This window comes from Geotrypetes seraphini, chromosome 5 (genome assembly GCF_902459505.1).
Source record: "Geotrypetes seraphini chromosome 5, aGeoSer1.1, whole genome shotgun sequence".
Classification (NCBI taxonomy): Eukaryota; Metazoa; Chordata; class Amphibia; order Gymnophiona; family Dermophiidae; genus Geotrypetes; species Geotrypetes seraphini.
Window position 1 is genome coordinate 201,242,022 of NC_047088.1, and position 21,096 is coordinate 201,263,117.

Consider the following 21,096-nt stretch of genomic DNA (forward strand, 5'->3'; position numbering starts at 1 on the left):
GCTTACCTCTTATTCCTTAACTTCTCAGCTACTACTTTTGAGAACCAAAGCAGCCTTCTTTTCCTCTTTTACTTATTTGCCTCACAAAAAAGGTTTGTCGTCATTACAATAATTCCTTTCAGTTTTGCCCTCCACATTTCTTCCAGATGTTCCCATCCAGACAACAATTCCTTGACATAATCCCCCATCTGAACAAAGCTAGTTATTTCAAAGTCTAGAACATTTACTTTTGAATGAGCCTTTTCTATACCTGTCTTAATATTAAACCGTATCATGCATTGAACACTAGATGCCAGATGATCACCCACTGTAACTTCAGAAACACTTTCCCTGTTTGTAAGCACTAAGTCCAGTATGACTCCATCCCGTATGAGTTCCATCATGAACTGCTGGAACAGTTCTCCTTATAGAGAATCCAGGATCTCCCTACTTCTAGACGACCCTGCAATAGGGATACCCCAATCAACATTCGGTATGTTAAAACCAACTACAGTGGTACCTCGGTTTACGAGTGTTTTGCAAGACGAGCAAAACATTCGCAAAATTGGTGCCTCGGAAACCATCTTACCTCGATGTACGAATGCCTCCCCCTGCAATCCGGCACCCCCCACCCCGCGATCCGGCATCCCCCCACTCCGCGATCCGGCATCCCCCATGCACCCATCCACCCACCCGAACACATCGCTTACCCTCATCTGGCACCTGGCACCAATGCACAGGACATGCCGGTGCCTGAAGATCTGCCGTCCTTTTTGCTGGGCCTTGAGCATCTGCACATGCTCAAGGCCTTCGAGTTCCCGCTCTCTCCGAGAATCTCTGAGAATTTCAGAGAGAGTGGGAACTCTAAAGCCTTGAGGATGCGCAGATGCTCAAGGCCCAGCAAAAAGGACAGCAGATCTTCGGGCACCGGCATCAGCATGTCCTGTGCGTTGGTGCCGGGTGCCAGATGGGGGTAAGCGATGTGTTCGGGTGGGTGGATGGGTGCGTGGGGGATACTGGATTGCGGCGGGGGTGATGCGAGCGGGAGGGGATGCCGGGCAGATCACGCGGGGGGCCTTTGTGAGCGGGGGGAGAAATGCCAGTTCTCAGGGGGGTAGAGCAGTGCCGCTGGCCTCGGGGGTGGGTGGGTGGGTGGGTGGGTGGGAACGAATCAAGCAAGTTTCCCTTACTTTCTTCTATGGGGAATCTCGCTTTGATATATGAGTAATTTGGTTTACAAGCATGCTTCTGGAACGAATTATGCTTGTAAACCAAAGTTCCACTGTATTAGTAAAACTTCCCCTTTTTTAGATATATTCTGAATGTCTACTATTAAATCTCTGTCCAGGGGGAGGAGAGTTATTGTCATCACTCTAAAGCTGTGAAGGGCAGTACATTAAATAAAGATAACCTAATTTAGCCTAGTGACTAAATTCAGGACCCATGATTCCAGGGTTTCCAAGAATAAGCCTAGAACCATCACTTGCTTAACCAAACAAAGAACAATATGGAGCAATAGCCAAACCTACCATAGACTAATGGCCTCAAAATTCCAGCCCTGGTTCTGACCAAGCTGGAAAAAGAATGCGAATCCTACCCATAAAATAATTCAACCTGTTTCCACTCCTTCCAAAAAAGAAAGAAAGAAAACCTGTTAATACACAATGATTGGATAGTTAAATGCTTATGCAACTTTTAAAGCTTACCTTTTCTGATCATTCCAAAAAGAAAAACATAAAAGGTTTCACATACCATTTTATATACTAGTATTAAGAAATGGATGAGGGTATCTTTATTTTATATGATTAAACAAATGTTTTTCACTAGTAGATAACATTTTTAGTACCTTCTTTCTGCTGAGTCATAACTGGTGTTTGGGTCTCCTTCGTATATGTAACAATTTCTCGAGGAGGGAAATCCACTTGTGTTATTTTGGCCATTCCAAGCTTAACCAGACCACGTCTACATAAAATGAAAAATGAAATGTCAGTTCTTATAATCAATTTAGATAATCCTCAAAAAATAATAAAGTCTCCTCTCTTTCATACAATGCATCATTCGACAGCATTCATACAGAAAGGACAAAAAGTGATCAATTTTAGAACTGTGTGCTGTTAACATAATGAACGAGTGCCATAATCTTTCATTTACTGAAAATAGTTTTGAAGTTACTCATATATACCAAATATACAGTGGTGCCTCACACAACGAACTTAATTCGTTCCAGGAGCAAGTTTGTTATGCGAAAAGTTCGTTATGTGAAACGCGTTAAGCGCAGTGACTAACGACTGCCTGCAGTGCCTGCGCGGAAGGATGCAATACATCGGCAGCGATCGTGGAAGCTCGGGCGACTTTGTTGTGTGAAACGAAGTTCGTTGTATGAATCATGAAATGAAGTTCGTTGTGTGCAGCGTTCGCTGTGTGAGGCGTTCTTTATGCGAGGCACCACTGTACTCACAAAATACTATTTTAACTCCACATTAAGAAAACAGAACCAAGGCATAGCTTCCCACAGTAACACGTACAGCTAATTTTGACAAATTTTTACGAACTATATTCCAACAAGCTATGATGCTATCAGTTATGCAATAGCTGGCGCAGTTGCTCTCAAGTCAATTTAAAGGTGAATAGTCAGCCAGCAGTGGTCAGTGATTTTTTTGCTGCCACTTAATTTTATGCCCAGATATTCAATGCTGAGCCATGTCTCGGCATTGACATTAAATATCCGAGTGTGCAGATGGCTGGCATGTAACAGATTAAGGGATGATATTTAGCCTCAATCAGTTAAATTAAATCAGCCAAAGATAGGACCACCCACTGAATAGCTGGTTTCAGCTTAGGCAGTTAGGGCAGATATTCAGTGGCAGAATTCAGTTAAGTGCTGTTGAATATCAGTGAATAGTCCCACAGAAGTAATCTAACTAAGCAGGAGAGGCTTGCTTTGAATACTGACTCAAGCCCTGATGCTCAAAATGTTTCTGAGCCAGTAAGACTTGTTAAAGCAGTCTTACTGGCACAGAACTCTCCTCCAGATGTTCAAAAGGGTTCTCTATGACTGCTACCAATCCTCGTAGCAGCCACCGAGAACCCTAGAAAATGCACTAAAAGGAATGCCCCCCATTTTAGAAACATAATTTTCCAGCAACTCTGAAGCTGCTAGTAGCTGTTGCGTGTGTGTTGTGCACACACACAACACATGCACAACAGCTGCACCCCTTAAAAAAAAAAAAAAAAAAAAGTGCAAAAACCCAGTCTGCCTGCAACAGCCATTCTGCCCAACTGATGGCAGCTCTGAGAGCCAGCAAAGGGGAGAGTGGCAGCTGCTGGCTCAGCTCATTCGCAACTTCCTCTGCTGGCTCCGGAGCCCCAATCAGCTGATCACAGTTCCAGAGTTGGCAGGGGAAGCTGTGAATCAGCTAAGCAAGCAGCCGTCGCTCTCCCCCTCCGCTGTCTCTCATCTCAGCTGATGGTGGCTCCAGAGTCACCATCAGCTAAGCAGAGGGAAGGAGAATGATAGCTGCAGGCAGGAGAAGGAGCCATGCCTAGCGATTGATCATCTGAGAAGGTGACAGGCACAGTTCCTTCCCTTTTTATGGTATTACTGATTTGCCTGCTATTTGTTTGTGCGTAGCCCTGTAAAAGAAAATCGCTTCCACCACAGTATTTTTTATTATCGTGTAGGAGCTTTGAGAATTGAAATTAGAGAATGGCACGGTTGCTGTTACCTGTGGCTAAATACGAGTAACCCGCCGAAACGGTGGGAGTAAAAGTCATCATCGTGGGTATGGGAACAAGGCCATTCACCGCCCCGTGGAGTGGTGACTGGCCTTGTCTCCGCAGTTAAGATCAGGAATGTGAACGGTCACCAATTGGGCATCTCCCTCCCTCCCTTCCCTCCCTCCCCCCCTTACCTTGGCGATTTGGGAGGGGTGTTCGTCTCCCAGGTGCCCGAGCCGGCTTTCATCAAGTTGCATGTGGCTGCCAAAACTTCTCCTCTGACACAACCGGAACAGGAAGTTGCATCAGAGGAGAAGTTTTGGCAGCCACAGGCAACTTGATGAAAGCCGGCTCGGGCAGCTGGGAAATGAAAAAAAACCCAGAAAATCCCCACGGTAAGGTGAGGGGAAGGAAGGAAGGGAGGGAGATACTCTCGGATGACTCGGAGATGACTTCAGCAATCAGGAGGGAGGGAGGATCTCCGGCGATCGGGGGGGGCTGCTGGACTGCATGCGCTGAAGGGATGTGGAGAGAGAGGGGGGAGAGAAACCAATGCTGAAGAGAAATGGGCAAGAGAGTGTGGGCTAAAGATACTGAAGGGAAATGGGAAAGAGAAGTGGAGAGTGCGGAGAAGACGCTGAAGGGAAATGGGGAAGACAGAGATGCCAGACTATGGGGGGAGCGGAGGGAAGAAGATGGGTGCCAGACCAATTGGAGGGGGGGAGAGATGGAAGGGAGAGGAGAGAGAAGGCAGACAATGGATGGTATGAATTGAATGAGGAGAAGATGAGGAAAGCAGAATCCAGACAACAAAGGCAGAAAAAAAACCCATTCTATTTATGAGGAGAAGATGAGGAAAGCAGAATCCAGACAACAAAGGCAGAAAAAAAACCCATTCTATTTATTTTCTTTTTTTAACTTTAGGATAAAGTAGTATATTAGTTGTGTTGATAAACATTTATAAACAAAGCCCTGCCAGCTCAACAACCAGAACTTTGATTTATAAAATGACAATTGTACAGAATATTGTTTCTTTTTATACTTTAATAAAATAAGTTCAGTATAAAACTATTCGAGGCTTGTGTGGATGGGATCAGATGGTTTGTGGGGGACGGGGCGGGGACGGGATGGTGATGGGGACAAATTTTTTCCCCATGTCATTCTCTAGTTGAAACCTCAATATTTAGCAAGTTGGGGATAAAAATACTTGGACGTTTTCAAAGAATTAGAAGCCCTTCCTTCGAGAAAAATGTCATCACACCAAAGAGATTTTATTCAAGGTAAGCATATATCTACTCAGAACAGCAAATTAAAGATGACAAAGGGGCTCATTTTCAAAGCACCTAAACACACAAAGTACCATAGTAATCTATGGAACTTTGTGTGTCTAAGGGCTCCTTTTACGAAGGTACGCTAGGGCCTTAATGCGCAGGCGGTAGATTTTCAGCTAGCACGTGCTAATCCAGTGCATGCGCTAAAAACGCTAGCGTGCCTTCATAAAAAGAGCCCTAAGTGCTTTGAAAATATACCTCAAATTCATCAAATGTACTGTACTTAAGTAGCATAAAATCAAGTAATAGTAGACTTATAAAAAATGGGCCTGGAATGCTCTCCCAGAGGAGGTTATTGCGGAATCCACCGTTCTAGGATTTAAAAGCAAACTAGATGCACATCTCCTTACCAGAGGCATAGAGGGATATGGGTGACTAAAATTACGCCAGGTGTACACCTGGCTGGGCCTCCGCATGTGCGGATTGCCGGACTTGATGGACCGAAGGTCTGATCCGGAGATGGCAGTTCTTATGGGCCATTTTATCTGCCAGATAAGATTCAAGAATTTGCAGAAAATCTTGAGAAATAAGTAGAAGGTGCTCCTACAATATGCACTTAGAATCCTGTCTCCTTCAGCTAGGACCTATACTTCCTACCTCCAATGGAAAACCAAAATTTCATATTGTCCACTTTAGGGCTCATGCACAATGAATGGCTAAAATGAATTATTTGAAGTATAAAATTATACTAACACCACAATGTGACAATGCCAAAACTTTAACATTACTATTTCTAATAAAATACTGTATTGTGTAGTCTACCTCTAACCCAAGAAACAAACAAACATACAAAGGAAACTGTTAAATCTATTTATAAAATTGCCCTTTACCAAAAATTACAAAAGTCAGAATTAGTGGTTTTAATGTGAGAACTATTAAGTTGATTTGGGAGACAAACTGAATCCATGTTTTAATAATACTTTAGTCTGGGAAAACATCTGTATCTCAAAGGCTATGTAAGAATAAATAAACAGATATTATTAAACTTTAGATTACACGCTATCATCTCAGATTATAAACTATCAGCTATTAACATTTTTTTTTTTTAAATCCAGTTTCTTTCCCATTTCAACAATTCAAACAAACACGGTGAAGAATCCACTCATACACTATTTTTATGACATATTTAGTTACTTCTTATAAAAACACATACACACAAAAAGGTAATAAATCTATTCAATACCCCAAATCGGAATCAGAGTGGAGCTGAAGAACTGATGGATCAGTATCCCAATGAAGCGTCCTGATTGGTTGCAAAACAACCATGCAGCGTTAGCAAAAAAGGCCAGACATTAGTTAAACATTCCATGAATTGCTAAAGTTATCATCAGTGTATGGTTAATTCAGTTTAGAAATAAACCAATGTCATGTTAGTGAAGACAAGATGACTGAAAACATTTAATACATGCAGAAAACAAAACCAACGAAGACTGCAAATGCAGATGGACTTCAGATCAATTAAGAGAATTGAAAAGTCATTGAAAAGATCAGAGAAAAAGAGACATAAGGGCAGAATATATTCAACTGTATTTAAATCAGCAGTGCTAACATTTCCACAGTTCAATTGATAGTGGGAACCATTGTTTTGAGGCCCCTTTGTATTGTCAATTTCAGCCAATTTTTTAAATGATAAATTGCTACTTAAAGGTTATGAAAATATCTGCCATTTAGCCACTTCACTATCATGTGAACTAAATTATTGTTTAGATAACCTTCCACTTAAAGTCATGCATGCGTAGGGCACAAACAGTGAAGAACAGATTTGAAGAAATTAATTTTTAAGAGATAGATATGACCATAATAAAAAGGATATATCAAATAGAATGTGCACACATATATTTGGCCAGAAGTGAAAATTAAAGTAAGATCAAACCCAACTGATTATTTTCAAAGAAGCTAATACAACTATTTTGCATAATTAGATTATAGGATTACTACTTTGAAACAATGTCAATTTGACTATGTTATTAAAAAGTCTTGGTTGGCAACATATTAGAAAACTGCCCAAAGCATTAAATATGTGCAGGAAATGGTCATATTGATACAGGAAACAGGTCAACACATAAACCTTTTGCAAAGGAAATAATCTGCATTTCCACTGGGACAAGGAACTGCTCAAGTTTCCAAGATGTGACATGGCTATAATTACAGGTTAAGCACAGCCTTGGGCTCCTAAATGTCACCATCGGAAACCTACTAACCTCACAATGCAACATCAATATCCTAGCAACAAGCATAACAGATTCCACAAGTATTTTTTAAAGTTCCAGAAAATGCATGCTATAAGAGCAGAACTGATCTGCCACATTTCTTTTGATAAGTCATTAGTAAAATATGTTATAACCTTATCTCTTTCAATTCTCAGTACAGAATAAATAAGAAAAGCTCTTTAGAAAGCAATGATGAGAACCAGAAACTACAGATCATTTTGTAAAATAAAAGATATCTCAAAGCATGTGATTCTGCACTAGTGCACAAACCATATACAGTGGTACCTCGGTTTACGAGTGTACCGGTTTGCGAGTGTTTTGCATGACGAGCAAAACATTTGCAAAATCGGCACCTCGGAAACCGAGCGTGCCTCGATTTATGAGCACACCCCCCCCCCCCGGTCGCAGTCCGGCATCCCCCAGGCACCCACCCGATCACATTCCTTACCCCCATTTGGCACCGGCACCAATGCACAGGACATGCCAGTGCCCTAAGATCTGCCTTCTTTTTTGTGCTGGGCCTTGAGCATCTGCGCATGCTCAAGGCCTTCAGGTTCCCATTCTCTCCGAGATTCTTGGATCTCCGAGAATTTCGGAGAGAACGGGAACCCAAAGGCCTTGAGCATGTGCAAATGCTCAAGGCCCAGCACAAAGAAGAAGGCAGATCTTCGGGCACTGGCACGTCCTGTGCGTTGGTGCCGGTGCCAAATGGGGTAAGGAATGTGATTGGGTAGGTGGGTGCCTGAGGGATGCCGGATCACGGTGGGGGGGGTGCGACGCGAGCGGGGGGGGTGGGGGTGCCGGATAGCGGGGCAGATGGTGGATCACGCATGGGGGGCAACACGAGCGGGGGAGGATGGCGGATCATGCGGGGGAGCCTTCATGAGCGGGGGGAGCAATGCCGGTTCTTGGGGGGTAGAGCAGCGCCGCTGGCCTCGGGGGGGTGGGGATGGGTGGGAACGAATCAAGCAAGTTTCCCTTAGTTCCTATGGGGGAAATTGGCTTTGATATATGAGTATTTTGGTTTATCAGCATGCTTCTGGAACGAATTATGCTCGTAAACCAAGATTCCACTGTACTGTAGGCTATTAAATATGATGTATCTGCAAAACATCTGTTCATTCTGCTTCTAGGAAAGGAAGTGCCTGAAGCTCCATCCAGCCATTCCTCACCATCAAACCAAAGGCACTGGCATGTACACACTACATATTCAGACTACTTTTTAGAAATAAACCAGATGTGAGATTCCATTACTACTACTACTTATCATTTCTATAGTGCTACCAGACACATGCAGTGCTGTACATTAAACATGCAAGAGACGGTCCCTGCTCAAAATAGCTTACAATCTAATTATGACAGATAAACATGACAAAAGGGATATGTACTCCTATCATCTCTCTGGTACACAAAGAGAGTGTACTATAAAGCTACATGAAAGTTAACTGCAGCTAGGACGCAGTATCTTACTACTACTTCTTATCAAGAGCTTACAATCTAATCAAAACAGATAAATGGAGCAAATAGGTGATATGGAATTTATTTATTACATTTCTATTCCGCACTATTCAAAGTTCTAGGCGGATTACAATGGACACACACAGCATTAATTTGAGATAAGAGACAATAGACAGCCAGTGAAATTTAAAGTGCAGGAATCAGTCCAAGATGGTTAGCAGGAGGATAACCTTGGGGAAACCCCATAGGCACGCAACAATAGAATGGTTTTAAGCTCCTTTTTAAAAGATCCAAAGCTGGTGATTGTACAAAGAGTCATGGGCAGAACATTCTAGAATTTGGATCCAACAATACTGAAGAGATCTTCTGTAAGTTTCCAGTCAAATTAGTCGCGAGGATGGGACTTCCAGAAGAAAATCATTCTGGTAGGCTGGTATCACTGTAACAATGTAGAGATGGGGAGGGGGTGTTAAGTTTATAGGTCAGGCATAGAAGCTTGACCAGCAAAAAAATCTCTTTTACTACTTGGGATCTAGTTATGACTGGTTACAGCAGCGATTTATCCCTGCTATAAATCTAGTCCCTGCTATAAGTCTAGAGAGTGAAAGCGAGTAGAATTTAGAAGAGCTCCAGTCTTCTCGTACTTCTTTTGATTCAACCCCCTTACCATTTTCGTCGCCTTCCTCTGGACCGCTTCAAGTCTTTTTATATCCTTTGTCAGATATGGTCTCCAAAACTGAACACAATACTTCAAGTGTGGCCTCACCAATGACCTATGTAGGGGCATCAACACCTCCCTTCTTCTGCTGGTTATTCCCCTTTCTATACATCCTAGCATCCTTCTGACTACAGCCATCACCTTATCACACAGTTTAATTGCCTTTAGATCCTCAGACACAATCATCCCAAGGTCCGTCTCTCCTTCTGTGCTTATCAGCCTCTCGCCTCCCAGCATATATGGTTCCCTCAGATTTCTACCCCCCCCCTCTCAATGCATCTCTGCACTTCTTTGCATTGAATTTTAGTTGTCAGACATTAACCAATCTTTTAACTTTTGCAGATCCTTCTTCATGTTTTCCACTCCCTCCGGGGCGTCCACTTCATTATAAATCTTGGTATTATCTGCAAAAAGACTAACCTTACCTTCTAAGCCTTCAGCAATGTCACTCACAAACATATTGAACAGAATCGGTCCCAGTACTGATCCATGAGGCACTCCACTATCCACCTTTCCCTCCTCCGAGTGAATTCCATTAACTACATCTGTCCATCAACCAGTTTCTAATCCAGTTCACCACTTTGGGCCCTAACTTTAGCCCATGGAGTTTATTCAAAAGCCTCCTATGCAGAACCATGTCAAAAGCTTTGCTAAAATCTAAGTAAATTACATCTAGCACACGTCCTTGATCAATTTGGTCACCCAAATCAAAGAATTCAATCACATTCGTTTGGCATGATTTACCTTTAGTAAACCCATGTTGCCTCGGATCTTGTAATCCATTAGTTTCTAAGAATTTCACTATCCTTTCTTTCAGCAATGTTTCCATTATTTTTCCAATAACCGAAGTGAGGCTTACCGACCTATAATTTCTCACTTCTTCTCTGCAACTATATCCGCTCTTCTCCAGTCTCACACAACCTCTCCCATCTCTAAAAAATTATTGAACAACTCTTTAAGAGTTGCCAAAATCTCTCGGAGCTCCCTCAATATCCTGGGATGGATCCTGTCCGGTCCCATAGCTTCGTCCACCTTCAAGTTTTCAAGTTGTTCATAAACACCTTCTTCCATGAACGGTGTAGTATCCACTCCATTTTCAAGTAAAACTTTGCTAACTAATTGTGGTCCTTCTCCAGGTTTTTCTTCCATGAACACTGAACAGAAGTATTTGTTTAGCATGTTTGCTTTTTCCTCATCACTCTCCACATAGTGGTTCATACTAGTGCTGCCCAATTCAGGAAAAAAAATTTTGATTTGATTCAGCCTATTGAATCAATTTTTCGATTAGATTTTCCTGCCCAATTGGGTGGTTTGTTTTTTTTAAACATCCTGGTGGGTTTATTCTATAGCCTCTTCACACCTTTTATAGCCTCTTCACCCCTCTTTGCCTTCTCCTAACCACACTGGCGCTGTGGTGTAAACAAAATAAACAAACAAAAAAGACTTTTCCTCTCCCTGCTAAATCATGGCTCACGCTTGCGGTCTAACACCAGCTCTGGCAAATCTGACATATTGTAATCACAAAACATAAAATAAAATTTTTTTTTCTACCTTTTGTCATCTGGTCATTATTCAAATCTTGTTGGTCCCAGGCTCTGGTTGACTTCTGATAACTTGCTTGCCAGGGTCTCCTTTCTTCTTTCTCCATGCTAACCATCAATCTTCTATCTCTGTCTTCCCCTTCTGTTTCCCTTCCCTCCCCTGGAGGTCTGGCATCTTTCCTTTTTTTCGTCCCCATCCACAGATCCACCTTTTCTCAACTACCCTTTCATCTAGCATCTCTCCCTCCTTCCCCACCACCCCAGGGTCCACCATCTCTCCCTTTCTGTTCCTTTCATCCCTAAATCCCATTGTCCACCATCTCTCTCTCTCTCCTCTGTTTTTAGACCCATTATTCCTCCCCCCCCCAAGTCCGGCATATGCACGTCTCTTTGAACCTCCCTTCCCTCCCTCCCTCTGTGTACTTCCACACCAGGGCCCTCTCCCCTGAAGGTCTGTTCCCCCCTGAAGGTCTGTGTCCCCCTGAAGGCCTGCCTATCCCCCATGAAGGCCTATACCACTACCCCTGAAGATCTGCACCCCATCCCTGAAGGCCTGTCCTCCCCCCCCTTGAAGAACTGCACCTCCCCCACCCCCAAGGACTGTCCCCCTCGGAAGACCTGTGTGTTCCTCCCTGACCTCCCACGCCTCCATTTACCCGATTCCAGCAGGGAGCAGCCTGCAGAGAGGATCACCGGTACTTTAGCTATCATTGCAGGTTGCCTTAGGCCTTTGGAGCTGTCTTCCCTCTGCCGTGGTCACGCCCCTCCTCTGACATCAGAGGCAGGACCTTCTTTCTGTCTCATAATTCCATTTTTTCTCTTCCTCCTTTCACTAATATATCAGAAAAAAAAATTTTCTCCCTTTTTTACAAATCTAACCAATTGCTCTTCCGCTTTCGCCAGCCATATCTCTGTACTCCTCTTCTTGAGTTTTTTTATATTTCACGAATGCTAATTCTTTTGCCTTTATTTTTTCCGCCACTAGTTTAGAGAACCACATAGGTTTCCTTTTTCTCTTATTTTTATTTATTTTCCTAGCATAAAGGTCAATAGCTCTTATGCTTTCACATCCAATCAACTCTTTCTTCAGGTACTCCCCCATGCTACTGAAGTCTGTGCGTTTGAAATCTAGGACTTTGAGGTTTGTGTGGCCATCCTCCACTTTGGCTGTTATATCAAACCAAACCATATGATGATTGCTATTTCCCAGGTGGGCTCCCCCACTAGGACATTAGAGACACTTTCTCCATTTGTGAGCACTAGATCCAGTATCACTTTTTCCTTCATCGGCTCTGTCACCATTTGTCTGAGCAGAGCTTCTTTTATTATTATGTACATCGCTTTGTATAAAGATATAGCAATTCATCAAATATTTAATAAACCTTGAAAACCTTGAAGGGCATCCACTATCTCTCTACTTCTTTTTGATTCCACAGATGGAATTTTCCAGTCAGCATCCAGCAGGTTGAAATACAACAGTACCTCTCTTTTCTTTCCCAGATCAGTGACCAAGAAGGTTGTGTTGCACTGGTTGCACCACCTAAAGCCTCTAGAAGGCTTTGAGCTGGAGAGAAAGACTGCTGATGCGAGACTGAAGAACGCAATGGTCTGAGGAGTTCAAGTAAATTTAAACCCGAAAAAGGGTCGATGCTCCCGACCTGCAAACAGGCTTTGAGTCGCCCAAAAGTCCAAAAAAATTAAAGGTGGAAAAATTTAAAATGTTTACAAGAAAAATAAATGAAAATACTGAAGAAAACAAGATTGGGAAGGCACACAAAAAAAACCAACCAGTTTGACACGCTTTTGGAAAACTCCAAAAGAACACAGCTTCTCAGCTCTGTGAAAAACTGAGAATTCATGGTCCTGCAAGCCAATGTTGGGCAGGAAGGCACTGGTGTATGCGCAGTATGGGCAGTCTCAAGACTTGCAAAAAGTTTAATATGACAGTACACTTTTTACTGTCCATACTGGGATCCGTGGATGACGTTATCCACATGTGAGAACCTACTGCCTGTTTATCCTAGGATAATTACTTACTCCACTCTGCTCATGATTTTACAGACCTCTCCCCCTATTTTGCAAAATATTATAAAAACTTGTACTAGTTCAGGGTCGGTTTTTACATTGGATTCAAGCTTTATATCTTTCCCCCTTAGCACGTCTGAAAGTAAATGGGACTTATTTGGCGCCGTTGGAATTACACAGGGGGACTCGTCAGGGATGTGCCCTATCCCCTTTATTATTTGCTCTCTCTATTGAACCTCTGGCCTGTGCTATCCGAGATCATGGTAGCATCTGGGGTATATCTATGGGTCCTCGTGAATACAAATTGTTACTTTATGCGGACGATGTGCTGTTGTTTTTCCAGAGTCCTGAGGTATCTTTACGGGAGGTATCCCACTGTCTCTAAATGTATAGTCAAATGTCGGGTTTTACAGTCAATATGGTTAAGTCTGAGATTCTCGATATTAATGTTCCTTCGGACACGGTTCTGATGCTCCGCCGTGATTTTCCTTATCGTTGGGTTACTTCTTCACTCAAATATCTAGGAGTGCGGCTTACAGTTCATACCTCTCAGCTGTTTGCAGCTAATTTTCCGGAGCTTTTAAGTACTCTTTTTAAAAAGATTTGGATGGTTGGGAGGAGCATACTTTGAGTTGGACAGGTCGGATAGCAGCGGTCAAGATGATGCTTTTGCCATGGTTGCTGTATTTGTTTATGGCTCTCCCGATTTGTTTGCCAGATTCTTTTTTCTGCTTCTTTAATGGAAAGGTTTTTGCCTTTATTTGGAATAAACGTCCTCCGAGGGTACGGCGGACTGTTCTTTATCAGTATAAATTTTCCGGTGGGATGGGGGTCCCATATTTTTTGGGGTATTATCAGGCTGCACGGTTTTAGGAAATTGCCACCTGGTGTTCTTATTTGGACTGCCCTTGGATTCGAATTGTTCAGTATTGTTTACCTACTATTTCCTTATGGAAATTGCCTTGGGCCCCCATAGGTATTTTACGGGGCTGTATTTCTGATCCTAATCCATATTAGCACAGCACTTTACGGACTTGGTATCAGGTCCGGTGACAATTGTTCCCAGAGCAGCTATTTTTTCATCAGACTCCTATATGCTTGACTCCAGGGTTTTCCCCAGGTAGTGCGGAACCATTTCGCAAGCTTTGGACTCATGCGGGCCTTCGTACTCTGGGGCAGGTGTGATTGGAGACTCATATGTGTTCTTTTGATCATTTAGAAGAGGAATTTGGGCTTTTGGCTGTTGACTCTTTTTTCTATACACAACTGTGCTCCTTTCTTCTTAAACATGCTTTTTGGGATCATTGTTTGAGTGAGACCAAGTTGGAAAGGGCTCTTCGCATGGGCACAGGGCAGGGAGGAATTTCTCGATTATACCAGGCCCTGTTGGTGCGGTTCCCCTTGGATGATCCCTATAAACGTTCGTGAGAGATCGATTTTGGGGAGTCCCTGCCTCCGAGATCCTGGCAATATCTATATAAGTGTTTGTTTACTACTTCCGTGTCCTCTGCTTTCATAGAAAATAGCTATAAAATCTATTATTGTTGGTACTATACTCCCGTTAAATTGTATCAGATTTATAAGTCTGGTTCTGCGCTTTGTTGGCGTGGCTGTGGGCAGAAGGGTAATTTTAGTCATGTGTGGTGGTGTTGTCCTGCTGTGGTGTTATATTGGCAGGAGGTTGGTAAGCTTTTGGTTACTATACTGCGTAAACATTGCCCACTTCTGATGGCTTGTTGTTTGCTGAACGTCCCTGTTCCGGGTTTTATGAAATCGGAACACAGATTTGCTATTTTTTTTGTTCTCAGCAGCCCGTATTGAGCAGGCTGCTTGTTGGAAGAAGAAGTATTTGCCAGCTCTGAGACACATCTGTACCCGCTTGGACTATTTGCAGTTGATGTCCAAGTTGACGGCTACTCGTCGTCACACTATGCCTTTTTATCATACAGTTTGGGATGCTTACCTAACTTGGAAACAGTCAGTTTGAGCGTTCTGGGGTTTTGGGGTTGGGTTTGGAGGGGATTAGATGGTGGTAAATTCACATTATGGGGTTTTTTTGTGCAGATACTTGGTGATTAGCTGTTTGGTTTGCTGTGTTGTGAATTTGCTTCTTTTCAGTTGTTCAATTTTGAAAAATCTTAATAAAAATATATTATCAAAAGTTAAAAAAAAACTTGTACTAGAGCAAAACCCAGGCAACAAAAGAGAAAATATCTGGGGGCATTCCCCTTACCTATGAGGGGCATTCAATAATTTATCTACCTGAGTATGAAAGTAGTAAGCATATTGAAACAAGTCTATGCATGTTGCGATATGTGTCAAGGTTACTCATGTGTAGTTGCGGCTCAGTGCAAGACTAACATTCCAAGAGATAGAATGTCTGTAGAGTCCTTGTGCAAATCAAGTAAAACTGTTAGATTTGGAGCACTGTTCAGTGATAAACTTTCTCACAAAAGAAGGAAAAAATTCAAAGGAGATCAATGAATGCATGACTGCAGTTTATGGGGAGTCTGCCCCATCATCCTTAAAAAGTAAACTTTTGGAGCCGTTAAGTGGGGTAGAGTCCATTGACTCACACTGACTTGGAAGCAACTTCCAAGAAATGTGCAAGAAAGTCAAGGATTTAATTTTGTCAGACAGATTAAGGTTTCCCGAATAGCTGAAGAAATGGGCATCTCGGCAGGTACAGTTTGGAAAATAATTCATGAATAGTTGGGCATGTCCAAGGTTAGTGCAAGATGGGTTCCAAGAATGCTGATGCCATGTCAGAAGGCCAAGAGGCTCCAGTGCTGTTAGAAGAACTTGGAGATGCTCCGTGAAGACCAGTAGATAAGGGAAGGCATCCCAGGGTGACAAGCTATATTAAGCTCTCAATTCTTCAAAGGGCCTAACTATCCCTCGCTCTACATCACAATATTGTCCCACACAGAGCAACCCCAATCGCTCCCATCTAGCAAACGCTTCAGGGCCTCTTCCTGGCTCAAACTTCGGATTAAAGTGAAACAGGATGGGAGGAAGTGACATCATCGTCTAAGATGGACACTTAAATCATCAGCTCCGCATGCCCTTCTTTTAAATTGCTTTCTAGCCCCGTGCTGCTCAGTGGTGGGGGATAGCACTTTGGAGTCTCTCAGTGCGATGGCTTCTCAACCGCGCAAAATGCTGCGCGATTATGCTTTCGGCTCGGTGGGGCCTGCATCGCAAACGGTGTCTTCTCCTCCACTTGAAGCCACGCCCCCACTTTGGATATCGCCGGTGGCAGAGGCGGCTTCTCCTCTTCAGCAGGAGACAGCGGACCCGTTGTGTGAGGTACGGGCCATGTTTGCGGATCTTAGCCGCGACCTGAAGGAACTGCGGGGGTAGTTTGCTACCCTTGCAGCATACTTGCGAGGGGAATTACTGGCGCTTGGTACCCGTGTTGCCGATCTGGAAACTCATGTGGATGAGCAGCATGAGACTATGAGCCGCCTTGAGTCACGCTGTAAAAAACTTCAGGTACAGCAGTTGAGTGTTATGGATAAATTAGAAGATTTGGAAAATCGCAGTCGAAGAGCGAATCTTTGTATCAGGGGGCTCCCTAAAGTACAAGATTATAAGGATTGTGAACTGGTGGTCCGCCAAATTGCAGAAATGATTTTGAGGAAACAGACAACTGTGGAAGTTCCTGATTCTATTCTTATTGAGCGAGCACATAGAGCTTTGGCCTCCAGGGGCAATAAACCACAAGACATTGTGTGTTTTAAAGATTTTAAAGTGAAGGAATTGCTTTATCAAACGGCACGGGGTCTCTATCTGAGCTTAAATGGGATACCTATGATATAGAGATATATCAGGATCTTTCTGCTGCTACATTGCGCAGACGGGAAGATCTGAGACCATTGCTGCGCTATCTTAATGAGAAGAAGATACGGTATCGTTGGCGCCATCCCTTTGCTTTGCTGTTTTATTTGAATGGTGCTTTGCGATCTGTAAAAACTTTGGAGGATGCTTCTGAGTTTTTTCCTGATGTTTAATTTGGTGACATTTCTTCTGGATCTTCTGTTCCGCAGCTGGATGCCCGTGCACGCCTATCTCTTCCATCATGACCCCATTGGCAACGGGTTAGGCGAGATGGTGGCCATTTGAAATGACAATCTGTGGAGCAGGAGGTGGCTGGTGACCCTGGCACTTGATTTTTGGATTTTGGATTGACTATTCGAGACTCGGATGTGTTTAGGATTCCTCGACTGTGTTTATTCTGGGGCTCTCCCTGTTGGAGACTTTGTTTTTGGGGGCATTTGGTAATTCTGCAGGTGGGTATGTGGTAAGGGCACCTTCCTTCTGTTGTGGTTGTAGTAAGCGATGGGATGGCAGAGCTTACTACATGGGTTGTGGTTTTGGAGGGAGGGGGTTGGTGTTCTGGGGGGTTTTGGGTGAGAGGGGGTGGGAGGAGTAGGTGGGTGATAGGGGGTTTGTTGTGGGGATTGGGGGGTTGAGAGGGGAAAGGTTGGTGTGGGATGGCTATGTGGTGTGCTTGTTGGGTGTGTGGATGTTTTGCTGCTGTAAGTATAGGTGATTTAATATTTTTGTCTCTTAATGTTAGGGGACTTAATGTTCCAATGAAGCGCCACCTCCTTTATCGGGAGCTGGCGCAGCATAAAGCTCACATTGTATTTTTGCAAGAGACCCACCTGCTGTCTAGATATGAGCATGTGTTACGCCCTCCGGGTTTTTCCGGCCTTTATTTTGCTTCTAATCAACAAGATTAAAAAAACTAGAGGGGTAGCTATACTTTTTCATTATAGTTTGCAGGTCCAGGTGCTCAAAGAGATTTGAGATTTAGATGGGCGCTATCTTTTGCTGTGTGTTTCTATTGCTGGTCAGCTGTATACCCTTTGTAATTTATATGCTCTCAATATGGGACAGGGGGACTTTTTTTTGCGGCTTGATGACATTCTTAGGCCATGTATAGAGGGCTTGTTGTTGCTAGGAGGAAATTGCAATTTAGTGTTAGATCCCCATTTGGATAGTTCCTCTAGGGCAGTGGTTCTTAACCTTGTTGGAGGTAATGAACCCCACCAGTTTCATATGCGTGTTCACCGAACCCTTTTTTATTGGAAAAATAAAATATGATTTTTACAAATTCAAAACATAGGTATACAGTGAGGGAAAAAATTATATCAATTTTGAAAACAAAAAAGTTCTCCTATATTTCGAATAATAATAACATAATAATGAAATTTACTGCAAATCAGTGTGACTTCTGCTGTTGCCTCTCAGAGACCAGTTCAGAAATGCGCGGCTTTACCTTGGCAAGTGCCACTCTCATGTCATTTTCGCAACAAAGTCTGTTCCTTTTCTTCGTTTTTATGTCCAGCATCCTCGAAAAGGATTGCTCGCAAAGATATGTTGTAACAAACGGTATGAAAATTTCCAGAGCTTTCTTAGCAATAACAGGGTACGTTACCAATTGTTGACACCAAAATGTTGAGAGCGTTGTTGTTCTGAAGAGTTGCTGTTGAACCTAGCTCTGCTGAATTTCAATGATTTCATCGAGGTATTCATCATTGACATCTGTTGTCTCAACACTAAACGTGAACGGCTGTCTCACCCATGCTGGATATGACTCTCTTGTAGGGAAGTATCCGTCGAGAGACTTTGCAAGCTCATCTAAGTGCGTGGCAATAGTTTGCTTCAGTTCCGCGGGTACAGAAATGTCTCCGATTCCAGATACATCTTCGATCTTACTTACACAGTTGTCTAGCAGGGGAAAGTTTGCGAAGTTATCGTTTTCTGTTCGTCGTTTCCATAATGGTAGCTTTTTTTGAAAAGCTTTCAGGTTTTCTTACGCTTCGATGATGTTGACTCCACCACCCTGCATCTGCTTATTGAGATGATTGAGAGCTGCAAAGATATCAGCCATGTACGCTAAAATGAGAATGAACTCAGAATTTTTGAAGCAATCTGCATGACAATGTTGCTGCTCTTGCAAAAACAGAGCTAATTCCACACGCATGGCAAAAACACGATTCAGTACCTGTCCCCGGGATAATCACCAAATGTTAGAATGGTACAGAAGTACCTCGAATTCAGATCCCATTTCTTTACACAGCTCCTTGAAGATGCGGTGCTTCAGAGCATTATTTCGCACATAGTTCACGCATTCCACAACAATTTTTAAAACTTCTGCCAGTTTTGGAGGCAAGGTTTTTGTTGCCAACGCATGCCTGTGCAGAACGCAATGTGTAACAATGATGTGTGGTGCATCGGCATTCACTAGCACACCAAAACCGGACTTTCTTCCGAGCATGGCTGGAGCTCAGTCCAAACAAACTGCAGAAACCATATCCCACGAAAGATTGTTGTCTTTGAAGAAGTCATCCACAAGTTTCTTCACATCAGTTGCCTTAGTTGTTGTTGTAAGAGGCTTACAAAATAAAAAATCTTCCTTTATCACGTCGTCTTTCACATAGCGCACGAATACTGCAAGCTGGCTTAGATTGGAAACGTCTGTGGTCTCGTCGAGTTGAAGGCTGAATTTTGCCGGGCTTGAAATCAGATCTGCAACTACTTGAGCCAAGATGTCTTTTTGCTCATGTCCTCTATTCTGTTGCTGATGATGTCATTTGAAAGAGGAATTTCAGATAACTGAACTTCAGCCGCTTTTCCCAGCATGATATTCGCCATCTTCAACACAGCTGGTTTTATGAGTGTTTCACCAATGGTGTGTGGTTTGCCCTGCTTTGCGATCAGGTAAGCAACTTCGTACGATGCTGTGAGGATCGGTTTGTTGATGGGTACAAAGCCGAGAACAGGCAGAGTAGCCTTTTCATCGAATCTTGCTCTCTTCACCTTGAATTCAGCGAGCGTTGTGTTCTTGTATTTTCCATCTCCATGCAGCTTAAGGAAGTGTTCCCTTAGTTTTGTCAGAGCTAGACTAGAATTACTCAACTTGGCATTGCAAATCATGCAATTAGGACGCTGACTCCCATCACGTTCCGTTATACATGTGAATCCATATTGTACAGATTCGTCCGACCACTTTCGTATTTTGCTCGACATAGTTAGTAAGGGATTAAAATATTAAGATAGGTATCACACGACGTACCATCACAACAGTTACAATTTGACTACTGTGCGCATTAAATCCCCTGCAGCACAGATAGGCCAAGCGATGTTGCGTGATCACCTGCAGCCAATTATGGACAAGCGGAGCGTATCATCACGAATCATAAGCGCTTCGGTCACGTTCAATCATCTATCAGTTAAATCACAAATTTTGATTAGGAATTGATTGATGTATATAAGGCGTTAGTTACAGATTGATAGATCAAGAAACCGAGTACACGATCAGTCTTGATCAAAATCACTGAATAACTGATAGATGATTGAACGTGACCGAAGCGCTATATGAGTCGGAGGTGTGTTTTGACCTCCGCAGAACCCGCGAGACTGACTCACCGGTCGAACCCAGGTTAAGAACCACTGCTCTAGGGGATCTTCTGTGGCCACAGATCATAAGGGCTTGTAGATGTTATTACACTTCCCCCTCCGTATTCACGGTGGTTAGGGGCAGAGCCAGCCCGTGAATATAAAAAAAACGCGAATAATATTTGGGCCGATTCTGTTCCTAACCCCTGCTTCCCTCAGCTATTTTAAGCCCTGTGAGCCCCCCCCCCCCCCCTTTAAGCCTTACCTGGTGGTCTAGCGGATTTTCGGGGCAGAAGCAATCTTCCCACGCTCCTGCCCCGTGCAGATCACTTGCAGGAAATAGCTGCCTTGAGCTCCCGTCATCTCTCAAAACTATGACGGGAGCTCAATTCAGCCATTTCCTGTGAGCGATCTACACCGGGCAGGAGCGTGGGAAGATCGCTTCTGCCCCGAAAACCCATTAGACCACCAGGTAAGGCTTAAGGGGGGGGCTCACAGGGCTTAAAATAGCCTGAAAAATGAAAATGCATTTTTTGTTTTAAAACCACGAATAATCGAATCCGTAGATACGCAAACCGCGAATACGGAGGGGGAAGTGTATCCCATTGGGAGCTATTGGATATTTGGAGGGTTCATCATCCTGGGGAGTGAGAATATACTTATCATTCTGTAGTGCATAATGTAGATTCCCGTATTGACTATTGGTT

The 21,096-nt window shown here is 43.3% G+C and overlaps 1 protein-coding gene across 3 annotated transcripts in view; it reads right to left on the reverse strand.

Moving 5' to 3' along the window:
- The window catches only part of DYNC1I2 (dynein cytoplasmic 1 intermediate chain 2), a 209,018-nt gene that overhangs the window by 125,902 nt on the left and 62,020 nt on the right, over positions 1-21,096 (reverse strand). For 2 of the 3 annotated variants that reach the window (XM_033945658.1, XM_033945657.1), the window contains exons 5-6: positions 6,211-6,270; positions 1,826-1,941 (exon numbers count right to left, since the gene is read on the reverse strand). In XM_033945658.1, the coding sequence (XP_033801549.1) occupies positions 1,826-1,941; positions 6,211-6,270 (176 nt within the window). The remainder of the gene's footprint in view (positions 1-1,825; positions 1,942-6,210; positions 6,271-21,096) is intronic. The other variant, XM_033945659.1, reaches the window with a different exon arrangement.